The sequence below is a fragment of the Hemicordylus capensis genome, chromosome 2 (genome assembly GCF_027244095.1).
Source record: "Hemicordylus capensis ecotype Gifberg chromosome 2, rHemCap1.1.pri, whole genome shotgun sequence".
NCBI classification, from domain to species: Eukaryota; Metazoa; Chordata; class Lepidosauria; order Squamata; family Cordylidae; genus Hemicordylus; species Hemicordylus capensis.
This window is the reverse complement of record NC_069658.1, coordinates 15,321,065-15,339,014: the sequence shown is the minus strand read 5'-3', so window position 1 is coordinate 15,339,014 and position 17,950 is coordinate 15,321,065. Positions and strand designations below refer to the sequence as shown.

The 17,950-nt window shown below is 43.6% G+C and overlaps 1 protein-coding gene across 2 annotated transcripts in view; it reads right to left on the bottom strand.

Moving 5' to 3' along the window:
* Positions 1-10,709, bottom strand: part of SKA1 (spindle and kinetochore associated complex subunit 1) — a 31,180-nt gene extending 20,471 nt beyond the window's left edge. Inside the window, exons 1-5 of one of the 2 annotated variants that reach the window (XM_053288434.1) lie at positions 10,421-10,709; positions 8,310-8,411; positions 4,975-5,099; positions 2,272-2,360; positions 705-836 (exon numbers count right to left, since the gene is read on the bottom strand). In XM_053288434.1, coding sequence (XP_053144409.1) covers positions 705-836; positions 2,272-2,360; positions 4,975-5,099; positions 8,310-8,411; positions 10,421-10,460 — 488 coding nt within the window. In that variant the 5' untranslated portion in view covers positions 10,461-10,709. Of the gene's footprint in view, positions 1-704; positions 837-2,271; positions 2,364-4,974; positions 5,100-8,309; positions 8,412-10,420 lie in introns of both variants that reach the window. The other variant, XM_053288433.1, reaches the window with a different exon arrangement.
* Between the last annotated feature and the right edge of the window lie 7,241 nt (positions 10,710-17,950).

Genomic DNA, 17,950 nt, shown 5'->3' with positions numbered 1-17,950 from the left:
CCAGCACATCTGAACTACCCAGATAAGTCTTCTTTAGCCTAACAAGGGCCAAGAAAATAGAACTTTTATCAGAAATTCTCTCTTACATAGGAAGCAGCCATATACTGAGTCAGACCATTGGTCTATCTAGCTCAGTATTGTCTTCACAGACTGGCAGCAGTTTCTCCAAGGTTGCAGGCAGGAATCTCTCTCAGCCCTTTCTTGGAGATGCTGCCAGGGAGGGAACTTGGAACCTTCTGCCCTTCCTAGAACAGCTCCATCCCTTGAGGGGAATATCTTAACAGTGCTCGCACACATAGTCTCCCATCTGTATGCAACCAGGGTGGACCCTGCTTAGCTAGGGGGACAAGTCATGCTTGCTACCACAGGACCAGCTCTCCTCTCATGATTTATCAATCATGCCGTTAGTCTGAAATAAACAGCCAAATATTTGCTTAAAGCAGGGATTCTTAACCTGGGATAGGTCCAGGTGGTCTCTAAAAAAACCACAAAAAACTTTGCTGCACTGAATTTGGCTTCCTGGAGAAATGAATACTTTTTTCTTCTAATTTTTACTGGAGCCTTACAAAAATTATATAAATGGGGTTGGAGTACACGGGTAATGCTTGAGGATCTGGGGGTCTGTAGGTGCAAAAGAGTTGTAAACCCCTAAAATTCTAAGTTTGTTGTTCCTTTCTCAAGTGAAGGAGACATGGCTTACGTACGCAGGAACGCTCTCAAACTCCTCTGCCATTAGTAAGGACACTTCTTTAATTTTCTTGTGCTCTTTTGCAGGCTTCCTTGTATTTTCCGGTTCAGCACTTTTGTGTTCATTCTTCACCAAGACGTCCACAATGCTGGAAAGCAAGCAGAGACTGAGCACACACAAGAGCTTGTCACACAAGTAGTGGCACTGACAAATTTCCTCTCTGCGCTGCCTCCAAAAATGTATAGCTTATCTACTTCAATATATACATACAGTATTACAGATACAAAAGGTGCAATTTCTTTTTCTCCTGCTGTGCTCTCTCATTCTAGAGAGATGGGGAAAAATATAGAGTAAAGTGCCACTAGTTCAGTAAAGCGTCCACATGCATCTATGGCACAGTACAGACATAACCATGGTTAGTGCTAACCTGGTTCAAATCACACAGATCAGTGAAACTGTGGTTTAAATTGCCAAGCTAAGCCCTATCTCCAGAGGATATGTATTAACAGACACCAGCTAAGTATGCTCTTGCTCTGGCAAGAGGAGGGGCAAGGAAATTGACTTTACCATGATTCCCTTAATGCAGACGCAGCACTTAACCATGGTCTGCAGCAGTCTTCGAACTATATTTTCACACCCTGGTTTGCAGCCAATCCTTAACCACAGTATTGTTTTCACATGTAATGCTTAGCCTCTATGTCTGCACAGACTAACAAGTACACAGTGGCAGAAGCTCTCATGGAGTACAGCCACTTTGTTAGATGCATAGAGCATTTCTGTTCTTTGTTCTGCATCCGTTCCATCTCTTTAAACATAAAATGAATAGAAGCAGAACACAGGTGGGGACTGGCTAAAGTCATACAAGGGACACAACTTGGAAATCACTTTCCAATCACATTAAGTTTTTGGGCAAAATACAAGATGTTGGTTATAACCTATAAAGCCCTAAACAGATTAGGCCGAGAATATTTAGGAGAAAGTCTTCTTCGGCATGAGCCCCATCACCCATTGAGATCTTGCTACCAGGTCATCTGGTGGCTACTCAGGGCCACCACAACACTCTGTTGCCACCACAACACTCTGGAATGCACTCCCTGCTGAAATAAGAGCCTTCCCATCTCTGGCAACTTTTAGAAAGTCTTTTAAGACACATGTATTCACCCAAGCTTTTGAACTAGACTTGTGTTTTTAAGCTGTTTTAAGGTTTTAATTTCTGTTTTTATTCGTTTTATGTTGCTGTAAGCCACCCAGAGACAGAAGTTTGAGGTGGTGTACAAATATAATAAATAAAGTGTTCATCCTCAGAAATTCTAATTTCAGCCGAGAAAGTGCAGAGAATAAATCAGTGAGTGTGCAGCTAACAGAATGTTCTGATGCCTATCTTCATCATATAAATTAGCCTGATTTGTATATAACAAAATTTGCAGACTAATTGGCATTTCATATCATGATATAATGATGCTTCTTAGGACTGAACATGACGCCTCATCACTGGAACAGCACATCCTAGAATCTCAAAGCCTTATTTTTAATTGCTTCTGCTCTCAAAGCCATTATCTCTGCCTAAATGGAAGGAAAGTTACCTGCTTGGGATTGTTCTGGGCAGGTGGATAGGCATGTTTTCTCTGAGATGCTGGGCTTCATTGTAGTCCTTCTCTATAGATTCCTGAAGCTGCTGTAATTTAATTTTTTTAAAAAAAGTTTGTTGGGTACACTGAGAGCTTGTTGAATTGGGGTGAATGAATGTCAGGTAAACAAACTTTAGCCGTTTTAAGAAAGGTAACCTCACAGTAACTCCACCCTCCATACACAAGAGGGAGCTCTTGAGTAGAGCCACCAAGTGTAGGTAGAACAGAGATGTTATAGTACAGCATCAGATGTACTAGATGTTGGACTACAGATGTTCCCAGATGTTGGACTACAACTCCCGTCATCCCTAGCCACAGAGGCCAATATCTGGGGACCCAAGGTTGGGAACCCCCAACTTAGGCCATGTTGCACCACAGACTAGACTCCATTCCAAGCAGCCACCGATAAGTTTCCACTTAGTTCACACATAAAAACATGCTACTGCCACTAAGTTCTGCTCTGTAGATGTAGCCACATTAGTTAGTTCCCAAGTTTGTTTGTTTGTCTATCAATCATATTTTTACACCGCCCAAAACTTGCCTCTCTGGGAGGTTTACAACAAGATTAAAAGTAAAACATTAATTAAAAACAAAAAATTTAAAAGCAAGAAATTTAAAACACAATTTGAAATTTTAAAACAATATTCTAAAAACAACATTAAAACAATCAAAACAATATCATTTAAAAATCTGGGTGAAGAAATGCATCTTTAGAGACTTTAAAAAATATGTCAGAGCGCATTCCAAAGCCTCGGGGCAGCAACGGAGAAGGCCTGTCCCTGAGTAGCCACCAGACGAGCTGGTGGCAAATGCAGATGGACCTCTCCTGATGATCTCAATGGGTGGTGGGGTTCATAATCAAGAAGACGTTCTCTTAAAAGTTCTCAGTCAACCAACATTTTACCTGCTTAAACAAAGAGGTAACTACAAAAACAGAAAGCACAGAAAAATAAAATCCGACCAAGGTTCAGCCCAACAAATCCAAAATGCACCACTAAATCAGACTGCAGAGCTAGACCAGAGACCATCTGGTCCAATATGGATAAGGCATCGAATGCTACTGCGTATTTCCAGCTAGAGAAATTGTACTGGCCACATTTTTCTAGCACAGGAAAAGTACAGGTCCCTCTCCCAGCCCAGTGCAGATGTGACCGTAGCTCCCAGCAAACCACAGTCTGCAAATCCACAGCCAGCTTGCAAACAGCTTCCCCTTCCCTTTCTTTGTTGGTCTTATTTTAACATTCCTATCCCAGCTCTTCCTCCAGGGAGCCTAGAGTGGCGTACATGGTTAATATTTATCCTCATGACAACCCTGTGAGATAGGTTAGGCTGAGAGAGTCCAACACTCTGGCTTGTGACTACAGCACACTGGCTTGTGTGTTAATCATGGTTTCATGTTCATCGGGCACTGTGCTAACCGCTGTTAGTGCTAACCGCTGTTGATGCTAACAAAGTTCCCTCAAACACAGTTCACAAGCTCACTTCAAACCATGGTTTCAAATTGTGTTTTAACAGGAGGACCATGGTTAGCAACAGTGCATATGTAATGCAAAATCATTTAATACTGACAAAGAAAGGAAAGGGTGGGAGGAATTCTCTGCAGAAAAGCCAAGAGAAGCCTATGTCTCCAAGGTACACTTCCAATGTGCAAACCCTGGCATAGAGGGAGCCAGTATAATATCTACATGCTGCCAGAAGCATACAGCTTGAAGACCACATCTGTTCACAGGAAGAGGAAAAAAGGTGTCCACCAGATTATTTTCATTAGTCATGTTTCAAAGGACTCTCAGAAGTTAAGAATGCACAATCACTCTCTGCATGTGAGACACTGTCACTTTAAGAACACACACAAACCTCAGCCTCCATACAGTTCCACAGCAGAAACAGCATCAGGAGGTTATCACAGACTTGATTTTAAATGCCCTGGAGTGCAGAGAAGAGGGAAATATTGTCCTCCAAAAACTCTGACAACTTCACCAGGCCAGCTAATCTCTTTCACATTTGCCAAGCAAGTTCCTAGTTCTCATGGGTGGGAGGAGAGGAAAATAGCAATGTGCATCATGGAGCAAAATGCTCTATAATCTGGGTGTCTAAGAAGAGGTTTCCAGTCTCAAGAAGAGGGCTTTTGCTCTTCACATAGGATAATGATCTTCCCACTGCCAACTCCTCAGTCCATTTTCTTTTGTCCTCAGGTGCTCTTCCTCACACACAAACCTATCTGTCCTCTGCCAAAATGCAACAGGTTTTCCCATTTTGTGTACACAGACTTAGTAGTGTATACAGTTTGGAAATAACTAATAGATATATCATCTAGACCAGGGATTCTCAACGTTGGGTCCCCAGATGTTATTGGACTTCAACTCTCATAATCCCTAGCCCCAGTGGCCTTTAGTTGGGGAATATGGGAGTTGAAGTCCAATAACATCTGGGGACCCAACGTTGAGAATCCCTGATCTAGATCAAGGTTCTCAAACTTGGGTCCCCAAATGATGTTGGACTACAACTCCCATTGTCCCTAGCCATCCATGGCTCCTCATCAGTGGCCTTTGGCCAGGGATGGTGGGAGTTGTAGTCCAACATATCAGGACCCAAGTTTGAGAACCCCTGTTCTAGACCATTGCTGCCACCAGAGAGATCTCCATTTTCAAGATCAGTTACCTTGAGTTGACTCTGCTGGGTCTCCTGATGTTGTAATTCCAGCTCCAGCTTATCAAGGAGGTTGTTTAAGAGAAACGTCTCGTGGACTATCTTACTGACCACCGACTTCAATCCTGGCTCCTGGTCTGGCAAATAAAGGAGATGGGAGGGAGGGAGAGAGATCTTACCAGCAATCATAGAAACGTTTTACTGAGTCAGACAATTCATCCATCCTTCTATCCCATGTTGGTACCATAATTACCCGAATAGCAGATGACACTAAATTTAAGGCAACCCCCTTAAAATAAGGACGTTAAATACAGGTATACCTGTATTTATCCAAAAGAGGACTCTGAATTTAAGATGGCTGTCTTTTTTTTTTTTTACAGGAAGGAACCTGGAAAAGGTTCCTGCTACCAGTTACCCCTGCTAACTTGACAAAGAGGCACCTTTTAATCTGGTGATTCTCTTTATTTAGCAGGGGGAGAGTAACTGGCCCTATCCACTCCCAGCACAGTACCTCCAGTGACTGTTGCTGGTGTCTATCTTATGTTTCTTTTAGATTGTGAGCCCTTTGGGGACAGGGAGCCATCTTATTTATTTGTTATTTTTCTGAGCCATTTTTGGAAGGGTGGTATAGAAATTGAATTAATAATAATAATAATAATAATAATAATAATAATAATAATATTTTTATACCTAGTCTTGGATTCAGGTAAATACAGTATTGCCCAACTGTTTCCTAATTGGCAGAATCTCTGCAAGATTTCATGCAGGAATCTCTCGCAGCTCTACCAGGAGATGCTGCCAGGCATTGAACCTGGGACTTCCTGTGTGTGCAAAGCAGATGCTCTGCCATTGAGTATGGCTCCATCCCCATCTATGCATGTTCAACACACACCACTTCTTCCCCATGGTCATCCTCAAAAACACTCTCTAGTCTCCTTTATGAAGTCTTCCTTCCTCACCCCCTAAAAGCCTGCATTACAACAGGCCTGCTGACCAGCCCTGCTGCTCAGACAACCAAAGAGGGCGCCAACCTCACTTAAGCCTTTGGGTGACACTTCAGCAAGTCAGTTGTGGCAATGATGTATCCGGTCTGCAGAAACAAATGTATTATTTCATTGGTAACCTGCTTGTGGTTTTGTAGTGGATTATAGCCTTTGTCTCAGAGCAAACTCATGTGAGGGAAGGAAATGCTGCTGACTCATCCCTGCAGAGCTTTCTGTCAAAGGCTATTCCTGAAACTTTCCTCTATTTCTGGTAGTTTCAAAAATGGCTGCCACCACTGCCACCCCTCTTTATCTCAGAGTTTTGACCCTCCCTGGGCTTGGGGTGGAAATCCCAGGGGAACTCTCCTTTTGCTATGGGAAAAATACTCAAAAATCCTCCATGTGCAAGCCTATATGTGGTGAGAAAACTGGTAGATTGCTGACCGTCTGAGGTGTCTGTGCGCACTAGAAAGAGACCCCCTTCCAGCCCTGCCCACTTCCTGCATCAAAAATCCACCCAGAAAGGATTGTAAAATATAAAGAACAAAAAGAAAACTTTATTCACACGCTACAGACTGCTTTGGTCTGAGGCTCCCTCAGCTTTTAGTTACAGGTAAAAATACTCAGTGGTTACAAAGATACTTCAAAAAGTACCCCAGTTGCAAGGAACAGGGATGTAGGAAAATGGAAAAACACCTTTAAAAGCTTACAGAGTCTTTTGCAATGCCCTGGATGGATGGGCGTAGGCTAGCATTTCTTAGCTTAGTTATGTTACGGGTAAACAATAATAGACCAGTATCAGGAATATGCAAAACACACACAAAAGAAAGTGAAAATCTGATGCAAAGTCTGACTCAACAAACTCTCCCTAGACTAAACCTCCCAAAGCCAAAAGCCCTGGCTTCATTGCCTTGAACTCACCCAAACTCCGGGAGAGGATTCAAGTTTCCTGCCCTCCTGACTTCCCAGGAACCTGCAGAGGTCAATCAATGAGAGAAATCTCCAAGCTAGCTTTTGACCATGAGGGAGCAAAACTCCATTGCTCCTCACTAAGCCTTTCCGCCCCTGCTTCTCTCGCCTCCAGCCTAGCTTCTTCTAACAAAGGAACCTTCTCTTCCTCCTCATGGTTCTCTAGTTTCCACCCGCCTGGTGTGCTGATTGGCTGAGCCCTGGAGTTCACCAGCCTGTCAGTCAGGACACGGTTCACTTCCGGTTTACAGTGGAAGGGCTGGCTAGTCACAGAAGGCTCTAAGGCAGGGGTAGGTGACATGTGGCTCTCCAAATGTTACTGAACTACAGCTCCCATCATCCCCAGCTGCAATACTGTATTTACCTAAATCCAAGACTAAGTCCCCCCACCCCCCGCCAAAGTTCTTTGATGTTAGATATGATAAATAAATAGATAGATATTGGGGGAATCATCTTAAATCGAGTCCTTTTCCTTTTGGGTAAATATAGGTATAACCTCTATTTAACCTTGATTTTAATGGGGGCCATCTTAAATTGAGGGCCCTCTTCTATTCGGGTAAATATGGTAATTGTGGCTGAGGTGCCGCAACATCTGGAGAGCCGCACCTTGCCTGCCCCTGCTTTAAGGCATCCTTACCACACACAAAAAGGAATCCTAGAAGACCAGTTGGGAAATCCTCAAACACAGTAAGAACAAAGCCCAACATTAAAATACGGATATGGGGGCAAGAGCTGAAGAGCGAGACAGTGGGGAGAGGCTGTAGCTCATGGAAATACAGCTGGGGACTCCCCAGTGGAGAGAGGGGGTAGCAGGGGCAGATCACTGGCTTGGCATGCAGAAGGTCCCAGGTTCATTCTCCCACATCTTCAGGTCGAGCAGGGAAAGACTCCTGCCTGGAACCTTGGAGAGCCACTGATGCAAGTCAGTTCACGATACTGAGCTAGATGGATCAATGGTCTGACTAGGTAGACCAACAGCTTCCTGGATTGCATAATGGGAATGGGGTGATAGCTAGAAGAGCCTCTGTTTTGCATGCAGGAAGTCCCAGGTTCAATGTCAGACCTTTCCAAGTAAGGCTGGGAAAGACTCCTGCCTGAATCCTTGGAGAGCTGCTGCCAGTTAGGGTAGACAATACTGGACCAATGGTCCGATGCAATTATAAAGCAACTTCATATGCATTCACATAACCTTGCGATAGAGAAAATCGTCTGTGCTGCTGTTGGCTGGAAACAGAATGCTGGACTACACGGTGTAATCCAGCAAGTTTCGTCTTACATTCGTGTTTATGTCTCTATGTTCTCCTGTAGCATGGGATGTTTGAGCCAACTCAGTCCACAACTCAGCTCACCCAAGGGTAACAACGCATATGCCCCAGAAACACACAGACATCTTACCTATCTTTCTTAACTGAAGAGACTTTTTGATATCTGAAATCTTCGCATTGAAGTAAGAGCATAAACCGTTTAAATCCAGAGAGGCCGTATCATGCTTTCTTGCTAAAAATATATAAAGATTAAACAAGGCAAGATGAATGCATCCGATCTCAAGAGACACACTATCACTTTTTAAGTCAGATAGAACAAAAGGATGCCCCTCCCAGTTCAATGTAGGGTACACAATATTTATTTTAGCAAAACAGACATTAAGCAAGCTATATCTGGCATCTGAGGGCAGGTCAAAACCCAATGTAAGCTTTCTAGATAAAAATATAAGAGCATCATTGTTTGGGCTGATCAAAAGCAGCCATACTTCCCACATGTTTCACTAGACGTTTCACATTTTCTCCCCCGCTTCCCAACAGCACCTCTTTTAGCCTTAATATTTGTAAGAAAAAACTCCCATAATTCTGACAGAATTGCCAGAATGTTTGATGGTAAGAAAACAGTTCCCCACCTTTTTATATCCCGCTTTTCCTTCAAGGAGTCCAAAGTAGTGTACATGGTTATGTTTATCCCCAAAACAACCCTGTGAGGTAGGCTAGGCTAAGAGAGAAGAGACTGGCCTAAAGTCACCCAGTGAGTTTAATGGCTGAATGGGGATTTGAACTCGGGTCTCTCCGGTCTTAGTCCAACACTCTAACTACTGCACCACGCTGGCTCTCAACACCACTCTGGCTCTGCTTTTTTGCATCAAATGTTGGGGGGGTGGGGGATACATGTAAAATCCTTCATAACTAATCCTATGCAACTGTATCACACTTGTGTATTTACATATCGGTACAGTGCAGCGGGGAAGTAACTTGCCTAGGGAGCAAGAGGTTGCTGGTTTGAATCCCCGCTAGCATGTTTCTCAGACTATGGGAAACACCTATATCGAGCAGCAGCGATATAGGAAGATGCTGAAAGGCATCATCTCATACTGTGCAGGAGATGGCAATTGTGAACCCCTCCTCTATTCTACCAAAGACAGCCACAGGGCTCTGTGGGCGCCAGGAGTCGACACCAACTCGACGGCACAACTTTACCAACTTACATTCAGTGAACATGCACAGGAGGTTGCAACCAGTTATAGCTTCCTGATGTACTTATACACAGAAAACACACACATATGCACTTGTGGTTCCATACATGATGACTGGTCCAGAACACTGGAGCTTCCCACAAAACACAACCTGCAGACATCACAACACAATGGGGTGTGTAGCAGCCAACAATGCATGTTTATTTAGAAGCATGTTCAATTGAGCTCCCTGGGACTTGATCCTTTCTAGATGCATGTTCAGCTTGCAGCCTGAGCTGCAGAGTAGGAAGCCCCTGGCTCAAATCTCACTTCCTCCATGAAATCACTAAATGATCTTAGACAAGTCACATTTCCTCTCTCTCTTTCAACTAGCTTTAGGCTTCCAGCTACACTATATGGATAGCAATACCTGCCCACCTCACAGGATTGTTTTAAGAAAAGAAGCAACATCATGTTGGACTGCTCTATCCCTTCCAGGTTTCTCTTACAAGGGGCTTTAAAAACTTGCCTATTCAACTTGGCATATGCTGTGTGATGTGGGGGCTGTTGCTAAAGTTTTGCCACTTGGTTTCCCTATCTTTGGTCTCTCTCTTTTTTTGGTTGGGTTTTTAAATGCATCTTAGAAGTGTTTTATTATTGTGTTCTAGAACTTGTGGCTAGTTGCCTTGAGGTCTTTAGTGAAAAGTGAGATATATATTTAGAAATAAATAAAATAAATAAAATAGTGAAGTGCTTTGAATATTGCATATGCTCTAAACAGCTTAGAAGCTGAGTGTCTGAAGGGCTACCTTCCTCCACATGAACAGGCCTGAATATTTCACCCAAGGCATGGGTGCTATCATGCTGGAAAAAGGGGGCACTGGCAGTTTCAAGAGTTCTGTATACAGGAATAGGGGTTGTACTAAGCACAGCTGTCAGGCCCCTAACAGCCCCGCTTTGGCTAGGCAAATACCAGGTCTAACATTAGCAATTAGTTCTATTAACGGAACTAAGAAGAACAGCAAAATAAAAGTTAAATCTGAAGAAGAAAGAGCCCCCATCTCACCGCCTTGTGAATCTGGACCTTTCTCCATTTTTCCTTCCATCTCCAAAAGACGCCCTGAAAACTTCTATTGCAGATGCATGTATTCAAACGACCCGCCCAAGCTGCTAAACACACCACTTCTCGCGAGACTGGAGGAACTCCCGCCGCAAGAAGTCAAAGAGCAGCTACCGAAGCGGCTTCCTCAGTAGAGATGAAAGAGCCTAGAGCGACAAAAGGTGCATAGAGGTATAGAGCCTAGAGTTGCAACGCAGTGGCGGACAGCTAGTTTAACTTGAACATTTCATTGTCTTCAGGACAGTGAATTCAGTTCAGGGCTCCCGCATTTAAAGAAGCGCTGGCTTTGACGGGGCCGCAACTAGACCAGGGGTAGTCAACCTGGGAGGACCCTCCAGCTGTTGCTGGACTACAATATCCATCATCCCCAGTTGCAAGATACTGATGATGAGAGTTCTTTTCCAGCAGCTGGAGAACTTCAGGCTGGCCACAACTGAACTAGAATGACCTTTGCTGCAGCCTGAAGTTCATTTTTCCATTGAGATTTTAAAATTCATTTTTGGCTGGAAAGCCCCCAAACCACCACAAATAGAAAGTGACCAACGGATGGGGGTGATTGTAACTTCCACTATAGCCTTAAACTCTACTTAACTCTGATCATTGTACAAAAGAGTAACTCCAGAGTAAAGGCTGTTCCGAATAGCAATGGGTAATGACACTAGAGTACACCACAGGGGTTGCTGTAGTCTACATTTGGTTTTATTCCAGAGCCCCACTCACTACAGTATGGGAATCACATTATGCACTACATTTCAGGGTTGTCTCAACCTCCCCTCCACTCTGCAACATTAAGAACAGACTATGTTATAGAGACGTCACCAAAAGCCACCTTCTCTCAGCCCCATTCCTCCACCTGCCACAAATGCAAGCTGGTAATAACAGAGGACTATGCTGCAGGTCCATAACAGATCATTCTCTTTCAACAACCACATGGTGACTCAAAAAACTGCAGCCCTCCTGCAGATATTGGCTTTAAAACTCCCATCTTTTTTTTTTAAGGTTAAATACATAAAATAAATAAATATATCATCCCTGGTTACTGGCCTTTAGTGGATGGTGGGAATTGTCATTCAGCCGGAGAACCAGCGTGGTGTAGTGGTTAGAGTGCTGGACTAGGACCGGGGAGACCTGAATTCAAATCCCCCATTCAGCCATGATACTTGCTGGGTGACTCTGGGCCAGTCACTTCTCTCTCAGGCTAACCAGGGGTGTAGCTAGGGAAGAGGAGGCTTGTGTTCATCCCTCTCTCTGGCGGCCCCCGTGTTCTTTGAACCCTTTCGCTCAATTATAGCTACGCCCCTGAGCCTAACCTACTTCACAGGGTTGTTGTGAGGAGAAACCTAAGTATGTAGTACACCGCTCTGGGCTCCTTGGAGGAAGAGCAGGATATAAAATGTTTAAAAAACAACAACAACCACTTCAGTTTCAGGCCTCTGAACTACCATAAAGGTAGAGTGTGCCGTGGAGTCAGTGTCGACTCTTGGAGACCACAGAGCCATGTGGTTGTCTTTGGTAGAATGCAGGAGGGGTTTACCATTGCCATTTCCCGTGCAGTATGAGATAGGGTTACCAACATTTCATTTCCAGACAGAGGGACACAAGTTCCAGAATGAGGGACACAAGTTTGTGGGTGCTGGCTATGAGGGTCTGGGAGGTGTATGCAGTGGTAATTAAGAGCCTATCATTGATGTATATGTAATTGAATTATATGCTATTGAATACATGAGGGGCAAATGCTGTCCCTATAGGGACACAGGAACATAGGAACATAGGAAACTGCCATATACTAAGTCAGACCATTGGTCTATCCAGCTCAGTATTGTCTTCACAGACTGGCAGCGGCTTCTCCAAGGTTGCAGGCAGGAGTCTCTCTCAGCCCTATCTTGGAGATGCTGCCAGGGAGGGAACTTGGAACCTTCATTTCCTGAGGGGAATATCTTGCAGTGCTCACACATCAAGTCTCCCATTCAGATGCAACCAGGGCAGACCCTGCTTAGCTATGGGGACAAGTCATGCTTGCTACCACAAGACCAGCTCTCCTCTCCCAAGACCAGCTCTCCTCCCATGTTTGTCTTCAGGGACAAACATTTCATCCCTGAAATGAGAGACATCTTGCATAATGAGGGACAGGTTGGCAACCCTAGTATGAGATGATGCCTTTCAGGATCTTCCTGTATTGCTGCTGCCTGATATAGGTGTTTCCCATAGTCTGGGAAACATACCAGCAGGGATTCAAACCTGTAACCTCTGGCTTGCTAGTCAAGTCATTTCTCTGATGCTACCATACAGGGCTAATAACTACTATGGCATACCTGCATGCCCCTATTTTCCCATACCCGAATGGGGAAATAGGGACATGTAGGCAGGTGTGCTATGTTACCTTTGGAGCACAATTTTTAAAATGTTTAAAACATTTTACAAACTCCACTCACACAGACACACAGAGCGATAACTGAGTTAGAAAGCATGTGGTTTCTTGTTTTTGCTTCTACCTCTCCTGCTTTTAATACTGGACAAAACTGTATTAAAAGTTACTAGGAAGTTCAATCTGGTTAGTAACTGGTTTCAGTATCATTGGCTAAATGAAATTTATAAGAAGGATATTAAAGTTGGATTTGAGTATCAAATGTCAAGATTTGAGAAGGAGTTGTGTGAAAATGATGAAAGATTAGTCTCTAAGATCTATAAGTCACTGCTTTGGGAGGAGACAAGAGATGAAGTGGTTGAAATGACTATGATAAAATGGGCTCAAGATGTGGGTCATAATATAGATATGGCTGCTTGGGAAAACTGATGGAAAACTGATTTAAAGTTTAATGCATATTATAAGATGATGTATAGGTGGTATCTGACACCAAAAAAATACGCATTAATGTATAAAAACATTTCAAACAAATGTTGGAAGTATGGACAATGTGAAGGAACTTTTTTTCATATCTGGAGGTCATGCAGGAAGACAAAGGCTTTTGGGGATATATATAATGAGCTGAAGAAAATTTTTAAAATAACATTTCCTAAGAGGCCAGAATCCTTCCTGCTGGGAATAACTCAAAGAGAGTTCTCCAGAATAAATTTAACATTTTTATGTATGCAACCACGGTGGCTAGAATAGTATATGTGCAGAAATGGAAAGACAATAAAACACCCTCAAAATGTGGAATGTTTCAAAGAAGATTGGGAACCATTTTTACTTTACTTAAAGAACTATTTTTCTAATATGGACCTTTCAGCAAGGTTTGAAATATAGTAATAACAGCAGGTTGGGTTGGGTAAAATCGAGTAGTAATGTGGAGTATGTATGTTTTGAATTATTATAGCAATGGTTTATATGTATATTTAATGGGAACCGCGCAGACAGGTAAACAGGGAGTCAATATTTACTTAATCAAATAAATGAATGTAGTTGGATTGTAAAGCGATTGTAAAAGCCAATAAAATTTTAAAATGCAAAAAAGTTACTAGGAAGTTCAGTACGCAGTCCATGGAATTGTCAGACTAGGTTTATTCTTTTTTTAAAAAATCACTACGAGTGGCGTCGTTATCCTTTTGCATCTCTATTGCGGGAACTAGTATTGCACTGGAATTTAAGAGTACGGAACTAACTGGCTTTCAACACGTGGGGGCAACTAATGCAAAGAAATAGGACATGGCACCATAGAGATGTAAAGGGTAGAGTTTGCCTACCAGAGATTTGGGGAGGGGAAAGAAACTAGAGTCACACACCGTCTAATGTCCTTTCGGCAGTTCCGGTCTCAAGTGGAACCAGTTTTCCGCTCTAACTTCCAACGCAAAGCTCTGGGCCACTTCCGGTTTCAATAGACTTTTTATTCCTAGAATGGAGGCGAAAGCTCCCTAGCAAACAGGCGAAGGTTAAAATCCAGGGTTTTAACGTTGCTCTAGCAGCCTTAACGCGGCACATGACGCCAAAGAGTCCTCATCCCCACCCGCCCAGCGAAGGTTCCATGTACTTTATTGCACATCTTTGTTGGTGTGATGTGTGTGTGATTAATCATCTATCTACCGGTATCTAAACATATTTTTAATACACGTAAAAGCCCAAAGTATCTGCTTGTGAAGCACAGGGCTTGTGTGCATCATCATCATCATCATTATTTTTACATTTATATCCCGCTCTTCCTTCAAGGAGCCCACAGTGGTGTAGTACATACTTGAGTTTCTCTTTCACAACAACCCTGTGAAGTAGGCTAGGCTGAGAGAGAAGTGACTGGCCCAGAGTCACCCAGCAAGTATCATGGCTGAATGGGAATTTGGACTCGGATCTCCCCGGTTCTAGTCCAGCACTCTAACCACTACACCACGCTGGGTGCTGGATGCGGGACGGAAAGTGAGAGTGAGAGCAGTTCAGGTATAGTGACCTAATGGCGCAGCAGTGGGGGAAATGCTTGACTAACAAGCAGAAGGTTGCGGGTTCGATTCCCGCTGGTACTATATCGGGCAGCAGCGGTATAGGAAACTGCTGAAAGGCATCATCTCATACTGCGTGGGAGATGGCAATGGTAAACCCCTCCTGTATTCTACCCAAGAAAATCACAGGGCTCTGTGGGCACCAGGAGTTGAAATCCGCCTGACAGCACACTTTACTTTATAGCCTGAGGGATAATTTAGGAGCCTGCAGCTCCCTCCTCTCCGGTCTGGTTGCTACAAGCAGCTAGCAGCTTCTTTCTTTCTCTTCTTTTTTTTTCACAGCAGCACAAAACTGATAATAAAATTTAAGGTATGGAGTGGAGGTTATCTGGGCTGGCGGGGTAGGTGAGTGGGAAGAATAGGAAAAGGGAGGTGTGTGGAAAAGTAAAAACGTGAAAGGCAAGCAGGGAGTACAGGAAGCAGGCTGCTGCAGGCAAGAGTTATCCATGTGGTTTTTTCCACGGTCTCGCTCCCCTTACTCTGTCTTTTCAATGCAGAACGAACTAAAACTGCTTTAGACTCTTAAAGTGGTGCCTTAGAACTTTAAGTGCCTTAGTGTTTGTAGCCTTTGAATGGCTGAGCTCTCTCTCTGGCTCCTGTATTGATTTGATTTTGCCAGAGTTCTTCTCCCTGCAACAACCTGAATAGGGCATTGGGGAGGGGGACTGGGAGACTTTTAAAGTTATTTCTTTCCCCTGGTTCTTTTGTGCCAAAAAAGAGATGATGATGATGATGATGATGATGATGATGATGATGCTGGTGGCAGGGTCTTGTTGCTTTGTCTCCAAAGTCCAGCCAGACTCAGCAACATGGAGAATTCCTCTGCTGCTAACTCACCTGGAGCTTCCTGTGGATGTAATTAATACTGCTGGAGGCAAAAAGAGCTTCTGCAAGTCATTGACTGTGGTGTGGCCAACTCGGGATTCTTTTGCCATTGCTGGTGGACTATTGCTCGCGTCATTCCCAGCTGTTCTGGCTCAGGATGATGGGAATGATAGTCCATCAGCAGCTGCAGAGTTCCAGGTTGGCTATCTGCTTGTAGGTTTCTGGCTGATGCGTGGATTTGACTCCCACCTTTCTTCTTAACATTATTTATTTTGTTTTAAAAACTTGATGACCCTCCACTCCCGCCTCCCCTGTGTGCTTCTGCAACAGCAACCAGAACAGCTTACAAATAAACATCCAACATGAAATGTAAAATACTTGTGGGGGCCGCATTTTATTATTTTTGCTATGTAAGCTATTTTGAGAAGTTTTTGGTTAAATAGTGGTATAGCTTGAATATGTTCTAAATAATGCTGGCATTTTTCAGTAGCATATCATTCAATAACTTATGTCATTGGTACTCGGGCTCTTGATTACCACTGCATACACCTCATTCAGACAAACTGGTGTCCCTCATTCTGGCAATGAAATGTTGGCAACCCTAGATACCATGGACAGCCAGGAAAACAAACGGGTCACCATAGAACAAATCCAGAATTTTCGCTCAAGGCATAAATGATCTGGCTCAAACTATCATACTTCAGACACATTATGTGAAGCTCCAGCTCCCTTGAAAAGTCTGTAATGCTGGGAAAAGTTGAAGGAAAGAGAAGAAGAAGACAACCAGCAGCAGGTAGATGGACTCTAATTAGAACAGCAATGAATGCACCACTGCGAGGCCTTAAAGGCCAAGTTGAAGACAGATCATCCTGGAGAAAATCTATCTATGTGGTCGCTAAGAGTCGACACCGACTTGATGGCACTTAATCACCTTTAACTTTTTTTTTTGCATGTGTGGTGATGTCCAAAGTTCTGGGGAGCAGCTAGAACATTTTGTTTGCTCAGAACACTTTGCTCTCATGAGCAGCTTCTCTTCCTCTGTCTCCTTCCCCTTCCTACTGACCAACCATCCATCCATTGGGGAAGCCAGAGGGGAGGTTCTGCTTCAGTGTCAGAAGCAGGGATAGGTAGGCCTGGCCAGCACAGCTTGCTTCCTTCATGTGGTGGTAGTAAGCCGTTAGCTAACTGACTTTACTCAGTAGTTACCCCTGCTAACTGGTTAAAAAGACACCTTTTAAAGTGGTGAATCTCTTCTATTCATCATGGGGGAAACAACTGGCCCTCTCCAACCCCAGCACAGCATTCCTTCAGTGACTGATGCTGGTGTTACCTTGCATTTCTTTTTAGATTATGAGCCCTTTGGGGACAGGGGAGCATCTTATTTTTCCTTGAAAACTACTGCGAAACCTTCTTTTGAACAATGGTATATAAATGTTTGTAGTCAAGCAAGTGGGAGACTGTGCATGCACCACTGTGCCAGCATGAAAAGAGGCTGACTCAGATGCTGGCTGGCTATCCTGCCTTGAGCGAAGGGGTGAAGTTGACGACCGGGCTGAGAGGGGAGCAGGCTGTGTGACCTGTGGGGGAGGAAGAGAGAGAGGGGTGTGTGTGTCGGGGTAAACCTAACCAGGCAAGGAATTTAGTTAAGAAGCCAGGGCCTTGAGAACTCTTTACCTAGACAGCAGACATATAGCTCACCTGGTCATCAGCTTCACAGTGGTGAGCTGTATTTATTCTCAAACTAGCCAATTTTTATCAAAATATGCATATATATAATACAAATATATGCAAATTTTATGCAAAGGAGACTTTTTTTTTGGTAAAAAGCAATTCCTGCATAGAGCTGGCAGTCCCAGAAAGTGCTAGACAAGCATTTCTTTTATTTGCCAATCCGGTTTCCAGCTATTTTTGAAGCTTAGCTGATATCTTAAAGTGGCAGCAAAAACAATTGCCACTCTGAGACTGCAAAATTCACGCTAGTGCAGCACAACATCAGCCCTCCAGCTGTTAGTGGATTACAACTCCCATCATCAGTGGCCAGTCACAATGCCCAGTAGTCAGGAATGGTGGGAGTTCTAGTCCAACAGCTGGAGGGCCAAAGTCTTTCAATGCATATTTAATTCTTTTCTCATCTTTCCTCTCCTTTTTCTTTATATATAGATGCTTTGCCCTCCATAATTCATTTCACATCACTTTCTTTAACAAAAAACAAGAAGATTGCATATC